The 22049-nt window shown below is 40.1% G+C and overlaps 2 protein-coding genes and 1 non-coding gene across 3 annotated transcripts in view; 2 read left to right on the forward strand and 1 right to left on the reverse strand.

Moving 5' to 3' along the window:
- anapc1 (anaphase promoting complex subunit 1) overlaps positions 1-2775 on the reverse strand; it is a 32641-nt gene extending 29866 nt beyond the window's left edge. The window contains exons 1-5 of the mRNA XM_062400847.1: positions 2622-2775; positions 1363-1602; positions 1022-1186; positions 611-653; positions 409-506 (exon numbers count right to left, since the gene is read on the reverse strand). Of these exons, the coding sequence (XP_062256831.1) occupies positions 409-506; positions 611-653; positions 1022-1186; positions 1363-1578 (522 nt within the window). The 5' untranslated portion in view covers positions 1579-1602; positions 2622-2775. The remainder of the gene's footprint in view (positions 1-408; positions 507-610; positions 654-1021; positions 1187-1362; positions 1603-2621) is intronic.
- An 897-nt stretch (positions 2776-3672) lies between these two features.
- On the forward strand, positions 3673-3745 carry trnar-ccg (transfer RNA arginine (anticodon CCG)). The gene has a single exon. It is a non-coding gene; the product is annotated as a tRNA-Arg (tRNA).
- Positions 3746-10333: 6588 nt separating this feature from the next.
- vip (vasoactive intestinal peptide) lies at positions 10334-15835 on the forward strand. The gene is made up of 6 exons (XM_062401295.1): positions 10334-10428; positions 11278-11382; positions 11861-11965; positions 13114-13239; positions 13715-13826; positions 14198-15835. Coding segments are annotated over exons 1-6 (459 nt in total). The 5' UTR covers positions 10334-10426; the 3' UTR covers positions 14207-15835.
- Positions 15836-22049: the final 6214 nt, after the last annotated feature.

Below are 22049 nucleotides of genomic sequence, written 5' to 3' on the forward strand. Positions count from 1 at the left end.
AGAAGTGCCCTTTCCCTTTAAACTGACCAAAATATGACTTCAAACAAAGACCCATAGGAGAAAAGGATCCAACCAATGAAGCACGCACACACAGGCACGCAAATAGTTTAGACACAGGCATCGGACATGTATTGGGTTCTTTCCCACTGTCAATGATCCAAATTCTCCATTACAACTGGTTATCCAGTCAACAGCTCAGCCCAGGGGGATCTAAATAACACTCACTAGCATGATGATTTGAAATGCTGCCTTTCCAAACTGGATACTTGAGAATTTAGGAATACATCCCTCCATAAACAGGAATGTATTTACAGGTGAAGATGACTTCTGAGCAGAAACTTTTTTCCTTTGAGTCTTGTCCCCTCTTATTATGTGGATTTAAAGATTTTGCGGCGGTGTCTCTCTCACCTGGAACGGTAGTGGTGAGATGAAATCCTTCCCAGTCACAGTGTGAACGTTGACACAGCTACTCTGGACGATACACACAGTCTGTTCCACTTCCTCCTCTGTAAAACATTATTGTGAGACATTGTTTTTATTTTTGTTTTATCAAATTAAAAAATAACTTTAAACAGCAATTGTTTTTTTTAATCTTGTAATGATACCGTACCATCTTTCTTGTTCTTAGGAACAGCAAAGTTGCACCACAAGGCCTGGAGACAGAATCAAAGGATTGACATATATAGTTATTTATTTCACATGGCCTTTTGTGTTACCTAGGAAGATAAATTACATCAAGTTGGCACCTGAATTATTATCTAAAGTTTAAAACTTGGATTTCTGCAGACAACTTTACAAACACTTAATTTCCATCGATCTGCCCGCGGTTTCAGTATTTATGTATATTTCATTTCACACAGCAACACAAACATAAGAGACTCGCTCCACACACTCATCAAAGCCTGCATGTGTCCCTGGAGGTTCCTTTAATGGAATTTCTTAATTTCTCACAGATCCATCCTCATACATAGAATGGCAGAACATTTAGTTTACAGTCTGAAAACAGGGTTCAGTAACCTACCTGTTGAACTGGGCTGTCGACGGTAAAGGCCTTGTATACGCTGGAGGCTTGAGTCCGACTTCCCTGACTCCAGACCACCACATTTCCTGCTGTGTAGAGCTCTTCTTCAAACTCAAAGTCCTCTTGCCTGACTCCCATGCAGCCCTTCCTAAGCTGCCAGCATTCCTGTCAACACAACAAGGACTGAATCAAAAATACACACTGTACTGAGAGGTAAACTTGCCTGGACTGTATTTTCTTTTTTATGCAATGCTGTTAGCTTGAACTTCTAAAGTATTTTATAAACAAGTACTTTTATGCAACAATATAAGCTCCACTATGTAAAAGCCATGAAATCTCACCTGTTCTCTCTCCTGCAGACTGACTTCCTGCAGGGACCCGACCAAGCCGGCGGCACCATCTGAGGACCAGAGCTCCGAGGCAGGCTGGAGCTCCCTGAGCTGCAGGTTGAAGGCATTTGGATGGTTCCTGCAGTGCTCGCGGCCAAACGGGACAAACGACTGCAATTCCCCTGCGGCGATCATCGTGGCTGTCTCTTCATACACGACTTCCGACATGAGTTACAGATATCAGCATTATTTCTGGGAAGAATACGGGATGAAGAAGGAAGAACAATATTTACAAAACCTCAGGGTAATGAGGACTTTCTCTCAGACAAAGCTTGGGTAAAGATATGAAGTCTGACATCACCAAAAACTGCTGTGAAGTATTTATAAGTTTCTGACTCCCCAAAAATACTGTATCTGGACCATCTCATTGTCAGAATCACACACATTTAGGATCTCATTTTGATAAATAATGTAATATTTTTTCACCTAAATTTACCCGAGACCGTTTGAACCCCCCTGGGGAGGAATATCTCCCACTGTGCAGGACAGTTGGGAGAAAAGACACAGGGGCAGCCACTGGTAACCAGTGAAGGGAGCGGAGGAGCGGAGTAGTGCGAGTGAATTTAGGTCCAGTCAAGCTGCTGCATTCTGGATGAGCAGCAGAGGTTGGATGGCAAACCTGGTAGACCAGCCAGGAGGGAGTTACAATAGTGTAGGCGTGAGATGACCAGAGCCTGGTCCAGAAACTGCGCCACCTTCTGAGGGAGAAGGGGGCGTTTATATACTAAACATGGTGGAACATCTTCTGCCAATACTTTGCTAACTTGCTGTCAAGCCAGTGAAGTTCACAACTGTATCTGGAGAATACAGACCCACAACCAGAGTCTGAATCATGAGTGGAAGGAGCGAGACTGAGTGACAGAAAGGCTGATAACACGTGTCAGGGAGGAAACTTCAATTTGTGTCTGTCAAAACAATAACAGCTACACATTCATTGCAGAGAAGAAGAGCAGCGGTTGAGACAGCGGTTGCAAAGTGACGCTGTCAAGTTGTCATGTTGTACTTGAGCGGGTCAACCACACATCAAACAGACACACGCACTGAACAGTGAAGACACAAGAGCATGCTATTATGTGGCATGTCACCGGCAGGCTAGCATTAGCATGCTAAAGCTAAACCTCCCCATAGAGTAACACTGATATCACTGTTAGCGGCTCAAGCTAACGCTAGCTCCGGCTAGCTTGGCGTTTGAGGACCGTTTAGCGGCTGACCTGTTAATAAGGAATCGTCTGGCTCTGGTCGCGGAGTCCTCGTCCTTCTTGTGCGTGAGTCTCCACCGGATGCAACATACAAACACCTCGGGGCAGGAGCCAAACTGTGGATTTGGCTACGGCAGGTTTTCAAAAGAGCGCGGACATGTTGGCTGTCCCGTCATCCTCTTCCTCCGACAGCTAGCCAATCAGCGCCGAGGAGGAGAGGAGGGTGGCGCCGATTGGCTGGATTCACCGAGGTCCCACCTTCATCCAGATGCTGCTCAATGGCCCCGCCCCCTCCAACATCTGCTCTCCTCCATCATCACATCCTGAGGAAGATATTAGATCAGTAGATTAGAAGTTAATCAGAGGATAGATAGATAGATAGATAGATAGATAGATAGATAGATAGATAGATAGATAGATAGATAGATAGATAGATAGATAGATAGATAGATAGATAGATAATTTGATAAAATATAACTAGAATTATAACGAAAGAAAAACATTACTTTTGCTGAATTCTAGTTGTTTAAAAAAAACTATGATATGAATCTATTGTATAACGTGAACTAGATTCATGTTGTAGACAGACAGGCTGTATACTGTACTACTGTCTCATGTAACTCATCCTGCATCTGAGAAATCTAATTCAGCAAAAAGGGGTCATGACATATTACACCTGAGGGCGAACCTGGATTCTAGGTGTCACGGCTGCTGATGGATGTCGCACAACAACAGGGATTGATCTGACTGAGTTAACTCTCCAACACAATATCAGTGTAGCTGCCAGGGTGTGTATGTGTGTGTTTGTGTGTTTGTGTGGCAGAGAGAGAAACAGTGAGAGTATAATATCTGTTAAATGTGATTGAAATTGTTATCGGAGTAAAACATTTATAATTTTTCCTCACTTTAGCTTTTGTGTATTTCAAATTTCAAGGTTCGAAGGTGACATCATCAGTCAAGTTTGTTTATTCCAATTAAAGAGCACTAAATATCACAGGATCACAATAAAGCAAAATTTTATGATTAATGCGCATTTCATAGCAAACATTTTCATTCAAGATGGGACCCAGTGGCCTAATGGACAAGGTATCAGCCTCCGAAGCTGGGGATTGTGGGTTCGAGTCCCACCTGGGTTGTAAAATGTTAGACAATGGAGGGAAGGTGATCAGAAATGTACATCTTCACAATTTGCATTTAGATGAAGTAACATATCTGCAATTCATGAAGATGAAGATAAGAACAGTGCAGTATCACAGCTCAACATGCAAACAGACTTCCTGCAGCATGTCAGGTGTTCTGGGTGAAGTCATCCTGCCATAACAGGTGCTGGGATTTCATTACTGTTGGAGCATCTGTCTGTGGTGACGCACTGCAGTCGACTGTGATAGAGACTCTCCCTGCTCGTCACGGTCACACTAAGAGAGAAATGTCTCCACCCTTGTGTGGTGCTCAGTGTTTTGTTACTCAGCCAATGTTCATGGGTCCGTCTGACTTCTCACACAGGCAAAGTTATTTATCAGTTGTAGTCCGTCCCCAATTTTCAACTGGGAAAGAGTATGAAGAAACACACACACACACACACACACACGGGAATGTGTGTGTGTGTGTTGCACTAATTAAAGTCTCTAGATGGCATCACTGAACGTAATGTCTGCCATGGGGCTGAATCCAGGCCAAATGTATTTATGAATTTAGTTCATTTAGGATGTGATGACGAGCTCTGGAGGTCTAATTGATCCGTACAGGAGGCCACACACCAAACACAAGGCCTCCATTAAAGGAACCTCCAGGGACACATACAGGCTTTGATGAGTGTTATTGTTTGTGTTGCTGCGTGAAATGAAATATACATAAATACTGAAACCACGGACAGATCGATGGAAACTAAGTGTTTGTAAAGTTGTGTGCAACGACCTGTGCAGAAGGTCCATTTCCTGATTTGTGAAGTCTCCCTTTAAAGCCCTTAACACCACCTCTGATGAAACATGTGTGTGATAAGGCATTTTTTGGATTGTATTGGATGATGTGTACATTTTATTTAAATTTCTGGGACAAGACTTATCTTGATTGAATCAAGATTCAGCCGATAATAGTTGTGTTTGATTTAGTTTCACTTGTTGATAATAAACTTTCATACCACAACAAATTATGTTAATTTCATAAGGTTTGAAAACAAGAATCATTAGAATAACGGTCTTCTTGCTAGAGCTGGTTCCCACAGCTTCCAGTCAGTTTTTGTTTCATATCTATAAAAATATGCACAATTTCTACCACGGTTGTCACAAACTAAGTCTGTCAGGCGTGTCCACAATGTTCTGTCCAGTTTCATATACAGAGGGAAACTGTGCGTCCACAAGATTTATGTTGAAAACAAGTCATTTGCATAACAACATTAATATTGCTAATTTCCCAGATTTCCTCCGGCTGTGTTGACCTATTGTCTCCCCTTCCAGCTCGGAACCTGTGTCCTGCCGCAGTAAACCAGGTTCTGCCATCAGGGGAGCTTAGATGTAATTTATCAGACTAATCTCCTCTGGTTGAGGAAAGGCAATCAGTCACCAAACCCAGATGGGTCCACGTCGAGCCAGGAGGAGAGCGGTCTTCCCACATGGGAGACGGAAACCTGTTTGATACCGGCACCTATGACGACATTCCAGATGAGTGTAGAAGGCCGAGGGACGACATGACACTGTCACGTCTGCACAAACACCGTTAGTATGATGCTGCAGAGCTACGGGAATAATACCGTTATGTATGGTGATGCATGTCCAATATTTTTCTATAAATTCTATTTTTAGTGTAAAGTTTATATCTCACACAAACCTTTAATATTTCCAGAGGGGTTAATGTTTCGCTCTATTATAAAACAGTTTGCAGTAGATCCAGTATTTCAGCCATTATCCTGTAAATATCCACACACAGTAGAAAGAATCTACAGATTTCATGTCAGCCTTGGAAATGAAAGGCAAAGTAGAGCTTCATTTAAAAATTCTGGATGATTTTATCATATTTTGTGCCACAGTTGATCTAGATCTCCTTCAATCTCTTTCTTTCTTCTTTCTTTGCTTCATTAGTCTTGTATTAAAAGGGGCGGTTCAAAGTTTTCCTCACATGAGCTTAAGTTTCTTGTATGTATCCGAAAATATATGTAAATGCGATAATTAGTTGTGGCAGCTTTAGTTGTGGTATGTGCTCTCTAAAGCTAAAGTCCAGATATAGATATATATCCTATTTTGAGCTATAACCTTTTACTGCTCTGTGTTTTTATGGCTCTGTATGTGTATAAAACCCTTTACTATGTTTATATAGAAGATTGATTCTTATCATTTACAGACCCGCAAGCAAATAAATGAATGAAATAATTACCCTGTTTTATCTTCTTGATTCTGTGAGCACTGTTTAAACGACCTACTTGAAAACTCCCTAATTTACTGTTGATCAATCGTTTTTTTCATCCATCCCTTTCACTCAGTCACACTCATGTCTTATCTCTGCCTCAGTTTATGTCTTAGATACCATCTCTATTTCACACTCTTCCTATGGTCATTTGTCTCGATCTTATCTCCGGGTCTTTACTCCATCGCTCCACCTGTGCTCTCGTAAGAGGGAGCGACAGACAGAGAGAGCTCGGTGAGTGTGGTCCGGCTGCCAGCAGTAATCTGCCATCAGAGTCGTCACTCTGCGGTTTGCTAATTGGATAATGTGGCACAGAGCAGGCACTCAGCGAGCCGGGGGATTCCCCTCGTCACACAGTCTGGTGGGAGAGTCGTGATGCAAAGTGTCGGATCATGAAGAGATCCACAGTTTGGACCTGAACCTACATTCCACCACTGATTTTCAAAACATGTAATTTTTATTTAATATAACTCGTAGTCTAAAAGTAGCAAGTACAACAGAGTATATATATACTAATAATATAATATTATGAAATGTCCTTGTTATAAAACGAAACAACCACGAATTACAGTTTGCGATTAAGAAAACAAAATTACCATAATATAGGCAGAAAAAACTTTAACTCTCAAATAAATGCATTATTAATAACATGACATATCCAGAAACGTTCACCCAGAACACTGAATAAGTAAGAAGAGCGGAAATTATCTGAAAATAAAAACCTGGCATTTTGAATTGTAACCTTAAATGAATGAAACTTATTAAATATTTACTTTAAATCCATGAAGACAGATTAGATAATCCCACTAAAGTCTTGTATGAAGCTTTATCTGTAGAAGTGGATGTGATATTAGAAGTAATGAAAATGGTAACAGTAAAAGCTGATTCATTATTGGTGGTATCAGTGGTGATCAATAAGAAAATATAAGACTTTATACTCTTCGTCAACTTCAGTTCTCTGTGTTGTACAGAGTCGAGTCTGTTATTTGTCCATAGGAACTTTTTTTTCTCTCTTTCATACATTCCATCAACATCATCATAATAACGCTGATGTTTCCTCCATCAGCTTCCTCTTCCTGCAGGGATCTGTCTCCAATCACTGCTGTCAATTAGACCAGCTCCTTCTCCCATGGACTTCTGCGTAATCCACTTTCTCTCTGGACTGATCACATTAAGGTTCCAATGGTGCCATCATGGTTGAGTAGAGGTCGGAGGAGGAGGAGGAGGAGGAGGAGGAGGAGGAGGAGGAGGAGGAGGAGGAGGAGGAGGAAAGGTGAGGAGGAGAGGGGAGGAGAGGGGAGGAGATGGGGGTGATCTGCTGACTGGGAGGAGATTTCAATGACCCATGAAGACCAGAGACACTGTTGTCATGATGCAGAGGTCAAATAAAATCCATCATCAGCTACGCAATCACACATGCAAACATAAATGAACCATATCAGTGAATCCCTTACGTGTTGCATTTTGCTGTGTTAAAGAAAATCTGAAATGAAAAACATATTAAACCACGATCAATATATTAATTCACGGGACACAGGTGAGAGGCTGAAACACAATAACACTTATGTAGGGTTGAAGTGGCAAACAGCTGAAATCTTCAGCATTGATCAGACGCAGAGCTACATCATTGTTAATTTGATGTCTTGTCTAATGAATCCTGCTCATTTAGCTCTGTTTTGTTCTCCACCACCTCCTGAACACTATACCTGGCTCTTGAGCTGCTGAATGTGTTCATCACATGCTCGCTGCTGATTGTGTCTGACAGGAAGTGAACAATGTGTTTATCAGGGCTGGAAACGATTGTCTGCTTCAGCTAACAACAAGGTTGATGAGTTGAGACTGAACCAAAACAGTCAAGATGTGATGTGAGCTGTAAAATCAAAGGAACGAGCCAATACACCTGTGGCGTTAAGATAGCTGCAGAGTTGGTTCATCACCTTTTATATAACAAGTATATTCTTTATACTATTACATTTTTTTATTACATATATTCTTAAAAAACAACAACATTGAAATACAAATAATCAACTATGTGAGCGTGAAATTCCTGAAGTGCAAAACCCTTAAAAACTGAAAGTCAGATCCAGAGGTGCATCTTTCTTTCCAGATGTGGAGTTGATGACGAACTGACTTCATAAATTCTCCACGTTTTAAGGCCCGTGTGCTCCTCAGTGAGCAGGTGTTGGTACAGAGCTGCGTCACCTGATGGTGCAGACACCTTGTTCAGACACCCAGATGTCCCGACAGGAACAAAAGTCAGATTTCACAAATCACAAATTTATCTCAGGGAGTTTAACAATCTGTACAACACTTGACAGCAGCCATCATTTATTCAGCCATTCAGGGGATGGGTTGGGGGGGGGGGGGGGGGGGGCATAAATCTGAAGAAGAGCAAAAGAGCAGGGATTGCTCTTCCAGACAATACCCACACTTGGAGGTATTATATCGACTGCAACCTTACTTAAGTTATTATGTAATATGTAATTTAAGGTAAATGTTGATTTGTTTCAGGCAAATGTAAATTTAGAGAATATTACATGAAACTCTCATGGGCCACAGAAAGTCGGTCCCACGACAAATGTTTGTGGTTAATAGGAAACTTTGTCAAATCACTGTCTTCAGAACAATATGATGAATATAATTAAAGGTCCCGGATTAACTATCGACAGAATATTCTCCATCTGCGTAAAAATATATCAATAAAAATCAATAAAACATCAATTGAAACGTCTTCAACACAACTGTTTAATTAATGTAAATATTACATTTCTATCTATTGATGTGTTTATCGTTTTTATACAGACAGAGGGATGAATGAATGAATGGATGGACAGATGAATGGATGGATGGACAGATGAATGGATGGACAGATGGATTGAGTGTCGGCTGATATCACAGCTAATTCATGTGCTGTGCTGGCAGAGCAAACCGGCCTCATCGAGGACACTGTGGGTGGATTGGGAGACACTTCAGTCCTGCGTGGTCTTTCATAAAAGCCCAACACAACCTGAAATATAAAACCATGCCAACACCTTCTAAACATAGTGTTGTTGTGTTTCTTCCACCTGCAGGATCAATATGTCTTTATCTCACATGTGGGGGTAAACCAATGGGTGGGAGGGCAGAAGCAGGATTTTGATTACATTGTTAGGGAATTAAGAATTTGTGTCATCGCATGACAATGCATGGGATATAAAAGGAAATGTAAATTTAAGCTTTAGGAAATATATGTATTTTCAGTCCAATACATTGCACACAAATCTATTTTTATCACAATAACCATACAGGGCCATTCAAACTGTGGTACCCTGTGACCTGTCTTTTAAAAAGTTTGCACAAATATCAGGTTCTGGTTTACTAAAAACTTTATAGCATGTGTTTACAATGTGTTTAATAACCCAATAACACATGAAACCTTATAGTTTTGTTAGTATGACAGCATTGGATTTAATATCATCCCAGAAACTGGAGAACAAGAACAATCTGACAACCAGAAAATATAACACTGTAATTCTGGACCTTTTTAACACTCAATAGATTACTGCTTAGGACAATCATCTGTACACGTTACTCTCAAACACAATGGGCATCTATAGGCAAAACTTTCTTTCGATCCACAGTTGCAGTATGGATGCACCCCTGAGACTGAAAAAGAGGCTCGTAAAACGTACAGAATATTGACATAACTTTGCACAAATCATATTTAAGCTGAGGTTTGTCAAACATGTATAAACAAACTATCGATCTCCACAATCATCCTTTTGGTCGATATATATGTTCATAAAATAAAGTAGTAGGGGATTCAAAGTATCCAAAGTTTATCACCTTTACCCCAAATGCTCCCTGGTCACAGAAGGTCTATGGAAATGTACTGAATCTTTTTCATGGATATTATATTTCTTGAATCTCGTTGATAAACTTGTTTTATTTAATGTAACTTGAATTGATCTGAGAGGTTTTTACCCTGTAGCCAAAAACTTTGAGTGCAACTTAGACTCCTCAGATCTGGTATGTTTCCTGTCCAGTTTCCAGTTACTCACATCCTCCCTGCAGCTGACCCTTGATGTGATGGGATACGAGAAATGATCAGATGAGTCAACCCTGGTCGTATAAATGTATTATTCCTACATTAATTGGAAGAAAACGACAAAAACACTCCCCACTAATTTCACCATAGGTCTATTTGGTTCTGACTGTGAGCGAGTCTAATGACGAAGGCAGCTACCTACTGACGTCTCAAGCCCCTGATTGAATGATGTCCCCTCCTGCTCTGTGAGAAACATCCAGGTGTATAAAACAGGCGCGGAGCCACAGACCGAGCAGAAGGAGACAGTCAGGAAACGTCGGATCATCAGTGGACATACAGTGAGATCAGGACTTTGGAGGAAGAGCCAAACGCAGAACAACTTTCTCCAGAGCACATGTAAGATTTCATTTTTACATCCAAACTATTTTTTTTTAATATTGAATCGTTTTAAACTTTTTACGCGCTCCAGACATGTTTTTGATGAGAATTTAAAAACGAATGTTGCTGAGTTTTATTTAGAATCAATTACTTGTTGTAATTTAAGCAGCATTTTTTACTTATTTACATTGGATTTTGGTCTTTGGCAGCAGCTAAACTGCAGCGTCTTCACGGAAGATGTCTAACCATTCTCTCCGCGCTCTGCGTAATTACGCATTGGTATTTTTCTTTCCTCTGTCAGAATTCACCGTAAATCGAGAAGTTTGCCAGAGATCAATGTTCGAAAAATTCTTAGTGTCAAATCGGTTTTGTTTCTTTCAAGAGACAAGTAGCGATTGGTAAAGGAATCAAAGATCTGTATTGTTAAAACTAATCTTGGAAAACGCACATTTCCACAGCTACATTTATTCACAATGTTTTAGTGGAACAACTTAAAGCTCGATGTGTTTAAAAATGAGCCAACATAGCTGCAGTATCTTTCTACGAAGTGTAATAGAATGTTTAGCCCGGGACCGAGCCGTGCGTAATTACGCATTGGATTATTTTCTGCGTTCAAACATCAGCGCCATCGAGGAAGTTTGAATCTATTTCCAAACGGCTCCTCGGCTTTAAACCATTCTTCTTTTCTGCCTGAGAACAACTCACCAGTTGTTTTGGACCTGACTGTTGTAAGATAATGTATAAAAGCCACAGGGTTCGTGGTGAGAGGATAGTGTCAGATCTTCTTTTCCATCGATTGAAAGAACCTGGAATGCTCATCGTGTTCAGGTTGGAGGGAGAATAACCAGTCAACATTTCCACCCTCAGGTGTAAAGCGATGTTACAACGGACCGGCCCCCAGCTGCTTCTCCTAATAGCCCTATGCAGTGTGTTGTACTCCCGGACTCTGAGTCTGCCATACGCATCCATGAGGTGAGGACAAACCTGTGTTCTTTCTACCACAGAAAAAAATCGAAAACATCGAGCGCTTTATAACAAGACCTGTGGATGGATTTGACTCCTGCTCCGGTTCATTCAAACGGCAATTTCTGCTTTTTAAATGCATGTTGTTATCACTAATGTCAGAAATAGCTGTTGATTGCAACATTTCACTTTCTATAATCTGTCTATAATCTATTTCAAAATATGTAAATAGATTGTTAATACAGGTAATAGCCTGTTTTTGTATCTAATTATTAGATAAACCTGCTAAGACTTTACATGTGATCAGTAGAATGAGATGAATAAGTACACAAGTTTCCTGCGTAAAAACCAAACCTCCTTTTAGTCCGATTATAAACCAGGACATCAGAACTGGAGCCGGTGCGCGTCCATTCCGCATCTGCAGCTGTTGTAATCCATCAAATGTGCTCAGACTTTAATGCAGCTACTGTCCTGTGATGCTGTACAGACCGACGAGACACGCAGACGGTCTGTTCACCAGCGGATACAGCAAGCTCCTGGGGCAGCTCTCAGCGCGGAGGTACCTGGAGTCTCTGATCGGGAAGCGGGTCAGGTAGGTGACCTTCCCCGTCCGCAGAGCTCCGGAGGGCGGAGGGAGACACGGGCAGGCAGGGGAAAAGGCTGGATTTAGCTTTTGGAGTCGAGCGTTAAAGCATAACCTCGAGTTGGGTTCATTTATTTATTGGCTGATTTTTACTTTAATCGCTATATCAGATTTTTAGGTCACATGTTAATCATGTTTGGAATATTTGGATATTGTCAAATTCCAGGTCTTAGCTTCAAACATTAAACAGTACAGTACAAAGCGAGTAGAAGAACATTTAGAGGCTTCAGAGATAGTTTCAGATCCATGACTCCAACCTCAGCCTCCTCCTCTTATGAACTGATGACGTCAATCTGAATGAATACTGCTGAATTCATGTGGAGTTTGACTTGGTGGGTACTTGTTATGGGAACAAAATGCACGATGATTTATAAAAGTATTGTTGACACGGTGATTAATATGAGGCATTTTCATTGTTGTGGAAAACATGAAGAAGTTAAAGTATTTGTTTTTTTGTATAGCCCATATTCACAAATTCCAATTTGCTTCATAGGGTTTAATAATCTGAACCAGGGGCAGAATCCTCCGTCCTTAACCTTCAACCACACAGTGAAGAAAGACTATTACCAGGGTTACAAAACATTTAAAAATTAGCTTGATGAACTGTCAAAAAGTTCTTTATAAAGCAAACGTTCAAAATCTGATTTGATTCCCCAAATTTCATCAATGGCATATTTAGTTTAATGTACTGTGTTTGATTAAAACCACATTTTGAAACTTTTAAATCTGTCGTCCATAAATAATGAAAATGTAAGTTCCGCTGTAGGAAAGAGTTTAGGTTTTATCTTTAATGTTCAGTGTCAGACGAGATGACCTGACATTTACAATGAAAGGACCCGACCTGCTTTATGATGCATTTTGTAATCTACCAAACATTTTAAAGGTTAATTTATACCATTAATGCGTCATTACATGTTTTTTTTATACAGCCAGGAGGGACACACACAGACACACACACACACACACGCACACACACGCACACACACTCTCACGATGAATCAGATCCTGATCTGCACTGACTCTGTCGCCCTCTGACCTGCAGTGACACTCATACCTTCACTCTTCTCTTTCCTCCGCCTGATCTCTCCTCTGTGCAGTGACGAGCTGATGGAGGAGCCAGTCAAGCGTCACTCAGACGCCATCTTTACAGACAACTACAGCCGCTTCCGCAAACAGATGGCCGTCAAGAAATATCTGAACTCAGTCTTAACGGGGAAGAGAAGGTACGAGTCCTCCTGAGACCTTTATCTGTGAAGCTTGGTATCATTCAGTAACAAGTTGATGACTGTAGGTAATGAACTTCCACCTGCAACTGTATAATAGCTCAGGCATCACCTGAAGTTACTGCCAGTACCATAACTTTGCCTAAAAATATCATTCTAAATCTTCAGAAAACTCTGCAAAGCTTATCATATATTATAAATTATCTGTCTTCATGGTCGACGACTCCTTTGAAATTCATCCTTAGAGCCATTTTAATGTATATATAAGAATGAATGAAGGTAAATCATCCCTGATTGTGAAAGAAATGCTCATTGATATAATGATTCTGCAGAAAATGCAGATAAACAATCATTGTAATGTATGTTCCAGTGCTTTAAGCCTGTGAGGCATTTCTTTATGTTTCCTAATGTTGGAGATACTTTTCAAAGTTTTGTTTCAAGTTAAATAATGTGGAACCAACCTGTTCGTCTGCAGCCTGGAGGACCCTGGAGCCAGCGTCGTGGAAGAGTCCAGGGACGAACCCAGCACCTTCCAGGAGAGCTACGACGACATCAATGTAGATCACCTCCTAAACAACTTTCAACTGGTGGGTGCTGACACACACACATACACACACACACACACACACGTTTACGCACTTTTACTTATAGAAGCGTGCACCTCATTGATATATTGAAACATTTCTTAAACCTAATTATAACTTTAAAACCTAAAACAATGTCTTAACGGTTCTTTAGAGAAGTCACAGAAAAACCTTCACATCCATCACATGTCCTAAATCTGAAACTCAGATTCCTCCTCATAGAGAAATAAACACATTCATGTCCACATTAATTACAAGAAGTTAACAAACTCATGAGGACACCCTAACATTAGAACAATCCTGAATAAGTAAATCTTATCTCAGTCAGAGATTTGTTCCAGATGAATAACTTCTCTTCTCTTCTTTCCCTGCAGCCACTTTGAGGAGGGGCCTGCGTTGAATACCTCAGCTCATCCTCATGAAACCGCCCATTCCAAAAAAACAGCACCGTGTTAATCCAAAGGACAGTCAAAGTCAAATGAACCAACGATGATGTGTTTCTCTATCTATCCATCCACACCGTACATGTTTACACTGTATATACACAGTATATATATATACACACAATACTAATCACTCAAGATTTATGGCTCAGTGAGTTTTTTTGGGAGGTTGAACCGAGCAACGTGTGTGTCCACGAACAGTTTGGTCAATCAGCGTTAGAAGATGGCGTCCGGAGACAGTTAACATGAGCAGCAGGACCAGAATTTACTTTATTTCTCAGATCAACGTTGTTCCATTGACTTTCAATGGAAACATTTTTGCCCTGATGGATTTTGTAAGGAGTCACCATCCTGTTAAAACAGAGGGGGAAATCTGTCCAGTTATTTGAATGTCAGTAGAGCAGCGCTTAGTTCTGATTATTGGTTTTCAGTTGATCTATTGTTACCTTTCGTTTTATGCTCGACCAACATTTGTTTATTTATTAACAATATTTATTTGATATGAATTCTCGTGCATAAAAGTTCCATTAACTTTCAATGGAGGACGACATGTCCAGTTCCTCCTTGATGGGACGCTGGCACCATGAGCTTTCAAAATGACTTATCGACTCCAACTGGAGCACAGCCCCATAACTTTAAATAGAAATATAGTTACATAAAACATGAATGTAATATTTGTCACTTTTTGTTTCAAGATTATTGTTGCACTATAAACCTTTAATGGAAATATTTCCTGAGAGTAATTTTGATGGAATAAATGTTCCAATAAACTTGAGTGAAATTTGTTCGACCTGTTGAAGTTTAATTTGTAATGAAACTTCTGTCTTATTGATTCTCAGCATCCTTGTCAGTATTTAGGATACTCTGTTTTATTGGAATAGCTGCTCTGCAACCGATTGTATCACTGACTGAAACGGATCCCCGGCCCAATTTACTCTTAATATGATAGTAACACTTTTTTATTATCCATTGACCTTCAATGGAGCAGTAAAAATATTTTTGGGTAAAATTTAACCGATTGATATTTGACCTGTTGAACATCAATGGAACATTATTTTTTTTAATTATTTCATCTATTTTCAGGAGACCAATCGAAACACTTGTCCAATCAAATTTAAATAGAACATCTGTGTGATTGGGTTCGGATCAATTTTCTGTCAACTAATTGTTTGGTTAACTTTCAATACAGCATCATTACTTTTCAGTCAAATTTCAAACTTATATCCATCTACATATACAGTAATAACAACGGAGAACTTGATTCATTGGGCTGTTAAAAAAAATGTTTAAAATGTAATGTACTATGACACACAGGGCAATTAAATGGGACATCTGTCATGTTAAATGTTCCATTAATTTTCAATGGTGCGATCATGATCTAAATGCTGAGTTGGTTGTGTTAGAGGATCCAAACGTGGTTATTTGTTTTTCAAAAACAGACACAGAAGGAAGGAGGACACATTTTCAATGCATATAATCACTTTATACTATCCACTATGTAGAGCAAAGAAGTTATAACTGTGCATAGACCTGCCTGTAGCGCATATAGTGATGTACACCACTCACCAAATAAAAGATGTTGGTTTATTTTTCAAAGCTGAGTTGTTTTGTCTGGCTGATTGTTTGACGATTTCATTAGTTTGAGGTTCAGGTCAGCGCCTGAGTGTTTCCAAAATGTCGAAAGGAAACAAATGACCTTCAATTGTTGACGTTAAATTAAGTGATACTGAGATGAAAACATCTGGGTCCGTGCTAAAAGTTACTTTTGCCTTAAAATAGCTCGTTCAATCTTAGAAACTGAGTCCGACCTCTTAGCAGCTTGGAAAAGCAGGTTTGAGATCTACAGGAAAGTTTGGTTTGAATATCTCTTTCAGAAGAATCCATATATCACATTCAAATCGACAACGTGAGCAGACAAAAGTAACACAAATATTCTCTTTTTGCCGAATGTCCTCATAGAAACAAAAAGAAAACAACTTTACGGCAAAGTATTATCAATGGAAGCACCCCTGTATTCTTTTACAAACAGTTTCCTTATTTGTTGCTCTGATGGGGGCTTTTTCCAATTCAGACATATGATGAGTGTGGATGAATCTGATGGACGGATCGCTGGAGAGGTTGTGGAGCTGGAAGCATCAGAGCAAACCACTGGACTTCAGGACTCCGACTTCTCTTCATTTGAAAGGAAATTGATTGTTGTGGGTGTTTAGACTTGAAGCTGAAGGTCTCCTGCTGGGTGAAGGGATCTTTGTTTGTTTGATTCCCTTTGTTTAGACATTCAATAAAATGTTCATTGAGGAAAATGATGAAGGGAGAAGGAGAAGTGAGCCTGAACACTTCAGCACCACGGACAGCGACACTCAGTTGTATACTGACTTGGTTTGATCAAAGACATTTATGGTTTTGAATAAACTGCTCATAAATCTGTTCCAGTTTTCAGTTTTAAAAGCAGTTTTTATTCATAAGGGCTTTTTGAAATATTTCCAGAACCCAGACCAGACCATCATTCGAGTCATGTTCACTTAAAACAACAGCTGCCCATTGTTTTAGGAGCTGTATTCGCCTTTAATATAAGCAATTGACTGTATATAATTCAAACTATGGAAACAAAACTCTCTGTACCATTAGAACATGAATAATAACATTAAACTACATTAAAGCTGATATTGTAGCCTCCAGGATACGTTTCCTGTTACACCTTTCAATCGGATTCAGCCAGTTTTCACGGTTTCAGACGGTTGTGAGGTTGTGTAAAGGTCCGAATGTAGAAATGCTTTCAGTCGTGTGGTCACGCTTCGCACCATTAGCAGATTTCTCTGTTTGACCACGGAGAGTTTCCACAGCTCGGCTCTGTGATGGCTCCGCTAAGAGGAGGCAGGTGGTGGAAGAGGCTCAGGTGTGAATGGACTGTTTGTGTTCACTCTCGTCATTAAAAAGGTTTTTTTCTTATTTTCTCTCTTTAGTATAAAACCCACCGTCCTGAAAGAGCCAGAGCAGCGCGTCGTCTGGTGATGATTTAACCTCATGGGACCTCACAAACCAATCTGCCAAATTCAGACCACACTCTGTAACATGTGTGCTGCTCGCTGCTCCCTGTCCGAGTTAGTGACACACTGGTTATTCATCCTATGCATCACACATTTGTTATAATGTTATCATTATATGCAGCTAATGAACACAAGGTGGAGCTTCTTTTATTCTGAGAAAAGTGGGAAATATGTGGGTTTCAGTTTCTCTTGCAATGTCTTATCGATGATCACCGTCCTTCTCCCCATGTAAACATGGAAAGGTAGGAATACAAAACAAGTGGAATGTGAATTTAAGATGAACTAAATATGCATATTCATATATACAAGATTATCCCATAATATATACAATATATACAACAATTGTATCTAATAATTAAATAATTGACCATATTATAAACTCAAAGCTTATGTAATCCAACTTTATTAAACCAAAATGCAATGTAGGCTCATATTTATATGATTAGGTTAATTCAGATCAGGCTACAGTTGAACCCGTTATATTCTCAGTTGTTGTTGCTGTTGTCGGGCAGGCCCCCGAAATAAGCAAACACAAAACAGCTTTCCAATCCTCTTTCCTCCAAACAAATACTGTCCAGCATTAAGTTAATTGCTCGCCCTCCCTGCTGTGACTCACTTTGTTTACATGTGTCAAAATGGCAGCGGATATTTGACTCATAAATGTCATAAGCAATGTTCTGCAGGGCTGCACCAGGACCAGCTCGTCCTATAATTAGAAGCCAATGTGTCAGTCTGGGAGAATGACAGATTCAAAGGAATGTGCTGATTCAGCAAAATATCGCTTTCAATCAGATGGCTTGTGTGGTAAAAATAAAATAAAGTAATTTTTCGCATTTTTATTTAGGCAAAGGAATGTTTGGGTTAAAAAATGTAATACTTCATTTTGAATAAAATCCCCCATTCCTTAGAGGACACTCATTATATTATATAATTACTGACAAATTGTGTTGCCACATCCAGTCCTGAATTTAAAGATTGCAAAACAAATGTACAGTCATACATTATAATAGCAGGTCATAACATGATTAAACCTTATATGTTCAAAGACTATGAGTTGTTATCACATGTGTGTGTCTATGTCTGTGTGAGTCTTTGTGTGTGCACATTTAATTGACTGTTCCAGAGTGAGTCAGATAGGTGTGTTGTCTGGCTATGTTTGTGTCTGTGTGTGTGTGTGTGTGTGTGTGTGTGTGTACGTGTGTGTGTACGTGTGTGTGTGTCCAGGACTTTTGTGTGATTACAGCCTGTTTTGTGGAGCGGCTTCATTCATTAACTCTCATCACTGCTCTGATCTTAATGGACCAAACGGAGTAAAAATAGAGAAAGTGCTGCAGCCTTTTATCACCACAGGATGTGTGTGTGCGTGTGTGTGTGTGTGTGTGTGTTTGTGTGTGTGTCTGAATCTAGGCTCTGTATCCTTTATATTGGATGTGAGAACGTTGCCTAATCACCAAAAACAATTTCTACCAAAGTGAACAAACTGATCTCATGGGAAAAAATAATAATTTACCACAGCCGTTCCCAGTTGATGGTGGATACCAGCTCCTCCTGGCCCCTGCAAAGCGTTCAACTAAACCAGTGTCACCACAACCACAAGGCCTGTGGTTGTGATCTATACTTAACGGAAAACCACACGAGGGACCATCTTCGTCCCAAACGGCCGATAATAAACTTCATGTTCTCTCAGTCTGAAAACTTGATTCACTTCCTGCTCCCCCCCCCCCCCACCCCTTGTTTCCCTGGAGGTGATTGAGTGACAGCTTCATTTCAGGGCTTTTACAGTTCAGCTTTGGTGACATGCGGCCGATCGGCATGTGGACGTCACTGTGAATCAGGATCACCGTCAACCTGACACACACACACACACACACACACACACATAAAGGCTCACATGGTCCGGAAGTGCCCTGTCATACCCCCCCCCCCCCCCCCCCCCGCCCTGCCTCTTCTCTCCTTGGGCACAAATGAGCTATTTTTGCAAAATAAACAGAAAAAGCTTGAACTTCAAATGCTGAGCAGATAAAATGCAAAGCAGACAAAGATTTCCAGCTTTTCTTTCAGGAGAATGTTGAAGCAAGTTGCTCTAAAGGCCTCAACCACACAGGCGGTGTCACTGTTCCAGGCTCCATTGTGCACAAATTTATTAACACACACATACACACACACACAGAGTGAGACGTGGAAGCCCTTTCACAATTAGCAGCCGGTCTCACTGGGTGGGAGATGTGTGTGTCGCTGCAGCAGCCGATCAATAAATCTGCCAGATAAATGATCCTGAGTCTCTGAGGGAGTGAAAGGCCACAGCACAGATTAATCAGGCACCGCCGCAGCCGCCGCAGTGGCATCAGCGGCTCTGACGTGTTACAAAATAGTCCATTTAGCTCCGTCATCATGACACTTTCTCACATGAAAACCTGCTGCTCTTCTCGCTTTCACACCAACACATGTATCATTTGTGTTGTTTTTTTAAAGTCGACAAAACAGTCACGTATCTTCATTTGTGTCTCGATCGACCTTGTGATGCGAGTGCTTTAAAATGACTCACGTTCTTATTTGACTCTTTGCAATTACAAGTGAATAAATGTACTGAATTGACGAAGAGGAGGTTTGTTTACAGGATTTCAAATGTAGCTGCTGTGGATGAAAACAAGACTATGTGAAAACAAGGGGCATCTTTATTATATGATTACATTACATCTGTAATTATGTTACTGTTCCTCCCTGGATGAGCAAGCACCAGGAGCTAATGCCTAATCATTCAAATTCAGCAGAAGACACAAACATGGGTGAAGCTCGTGAACTTGTAAAATGAGCTGCGCTGGTTTATAAAATGTTTGAAAATAAGAACATTAAACAAGACGATGGAGAGCGATGAACCAGAAAGAAGAAATAAATTAGAGAGCCGGACAAATGTCTGTGATCCACCACTCACATATCGGCATTTCAGTTTGCATTCTCAACTATTTTATTTCTAACAAAAAAATCAGGGGGGGAAAGAAGCATTTATCATATTTTAATTCAAGTTCTATATATACGGTTGTATTTGTATTTTTCTTTTTTATACAGCTATTTAAAATAAATGTTATAAACTATGAACTGTTTTATTGTGACTGTTGTGTAACAAATGTGTAACAGGGCAGAGCAGCGGGGGGGGGGGTGGAAGTGGTGAGATGGGGGCGGGCGACAGGTCAATCTGAGGAGAGCTGTTTTAAATGACCCTTGTGGTATTTTGACAAAAGTATGTTACAGGCAGCATCAGCAGCCAGCGAGAGGCATCAGGCCTTTCTGTGTTAACTCAACACACTGGGCTGCAGTCTGAGTGTTGTCCTGAGATCTGTCCACGTCACGGGACATCCGGCTGAACAGGGATCATTCCCACGCAGCAGCTGACACACGCACCAGAGTTGACTGATGCTTACATGTGTCATCACGAGACACCAAAGAGCAGCTCAGCCACGGGAGGGAGACAAATGGGTCACGCTGCAAATGTCAGAGGTAACAGTGGAATGTCACTGATGCTATTCGCAGCTTCTTCACTCCACTAAACAAGTGATGACTGTTCTTTTAAGGGGAAAGTGGCAGAGGCCATTTTCTATCCTGAGAGGATTTTCCCAAAAGCTGGTGAGTGTTTTGGATTCTTCCTGAAGACTAATTCAGATGTGTCAGAACCTCAGGAGCTGCAGCTCACAGGGAATCACACCTGAGTGGCATTGACCTTTCAGTGATAATAAAGATATAACTTAAGAACTTTAAGAACTTTTACAATGATTTACTGTAAGAAAAGTCTGTGTCTCCTGTACTCTGCTTGTGAAACATTAAAACTGTTTTCAGTGTCGCATTTCTTTCACAGAACATCAAGATCCATTAATTTTACCCCTTGACGTTTATGAAGATGTCCCAAAACGTCTTTCTATTCATTTAGATAAAAGGCTGCAACATTTAGATCCACAGTCTTTATAAACACTATTCAATTTGAAGGATCTTTGTCTGGTGGAATTTAATGATCTTACCATGCAACAGAGACAGATGAACTGTAACTCATAAATAAAGCTAAATATTTCTTACACGGTCCCACATGGATTATATGACGGGTCTCAAAATGGAAATAAAAAGGAAACCAGGTAAAATATATATATATACTTGTACTATGTTACATGAAATATGTCAATGAATGCAAGCTTCAATATACGTGATGAATTATAATTCATGAAGTACTTTGAAGGCGTTATCACATTGCACCTACTGTACTTAGATATATTTCTAGAACATTCTATGCATTGGTTTGTACATTACCTACAAATCTTCTGAACTTTTGTTATGAGATGATTGTATCTTAGATTCAATATATGACTTTGAGGCTGAAAGAGAAACTGGCTCTTATCTTTATTAATCTCGAGTGATGTTGGCTTTTCTCTGCGGCTGCAATAAAACGTATCATTCAAATCCTGATCAACGCTGCCATCTAGTGGAATAAATGATACCTGGGTTGAAATGGCCTCGCTTCATAAATAGGACTGACACAAAGATAATCAAAATAGCAAATAAGTTTCAATTCAAATTAAAACAGTTGGATAACACAGACATTTAAAACAATGGAAACTCTGCTTTTACTCTAAGAGTAGAGATATCAAGTCTTTGTTATATGGTGAAATTATTTTTTCATTTTATATTTGCATGACATGAGGTTGTGCAAAGCCAAACTATTTACACACATTAACACTTGTGTATTGATTTCT

The sequence above is a fragment of the Platichthys flesus genome, chromosome 12 (genome assembly GCF_949316205.1).
Source record: "Platichthys flesus chromosome 12, fPlaFle2.1, whole genome shotgun sequence".
Lineage (NCBI taxonomy): Eukaryota > Metazoa > Chordata > Actinopteri > Pleuronectiformes > Pleuronectidae > Platichthys > Platichthys flesus.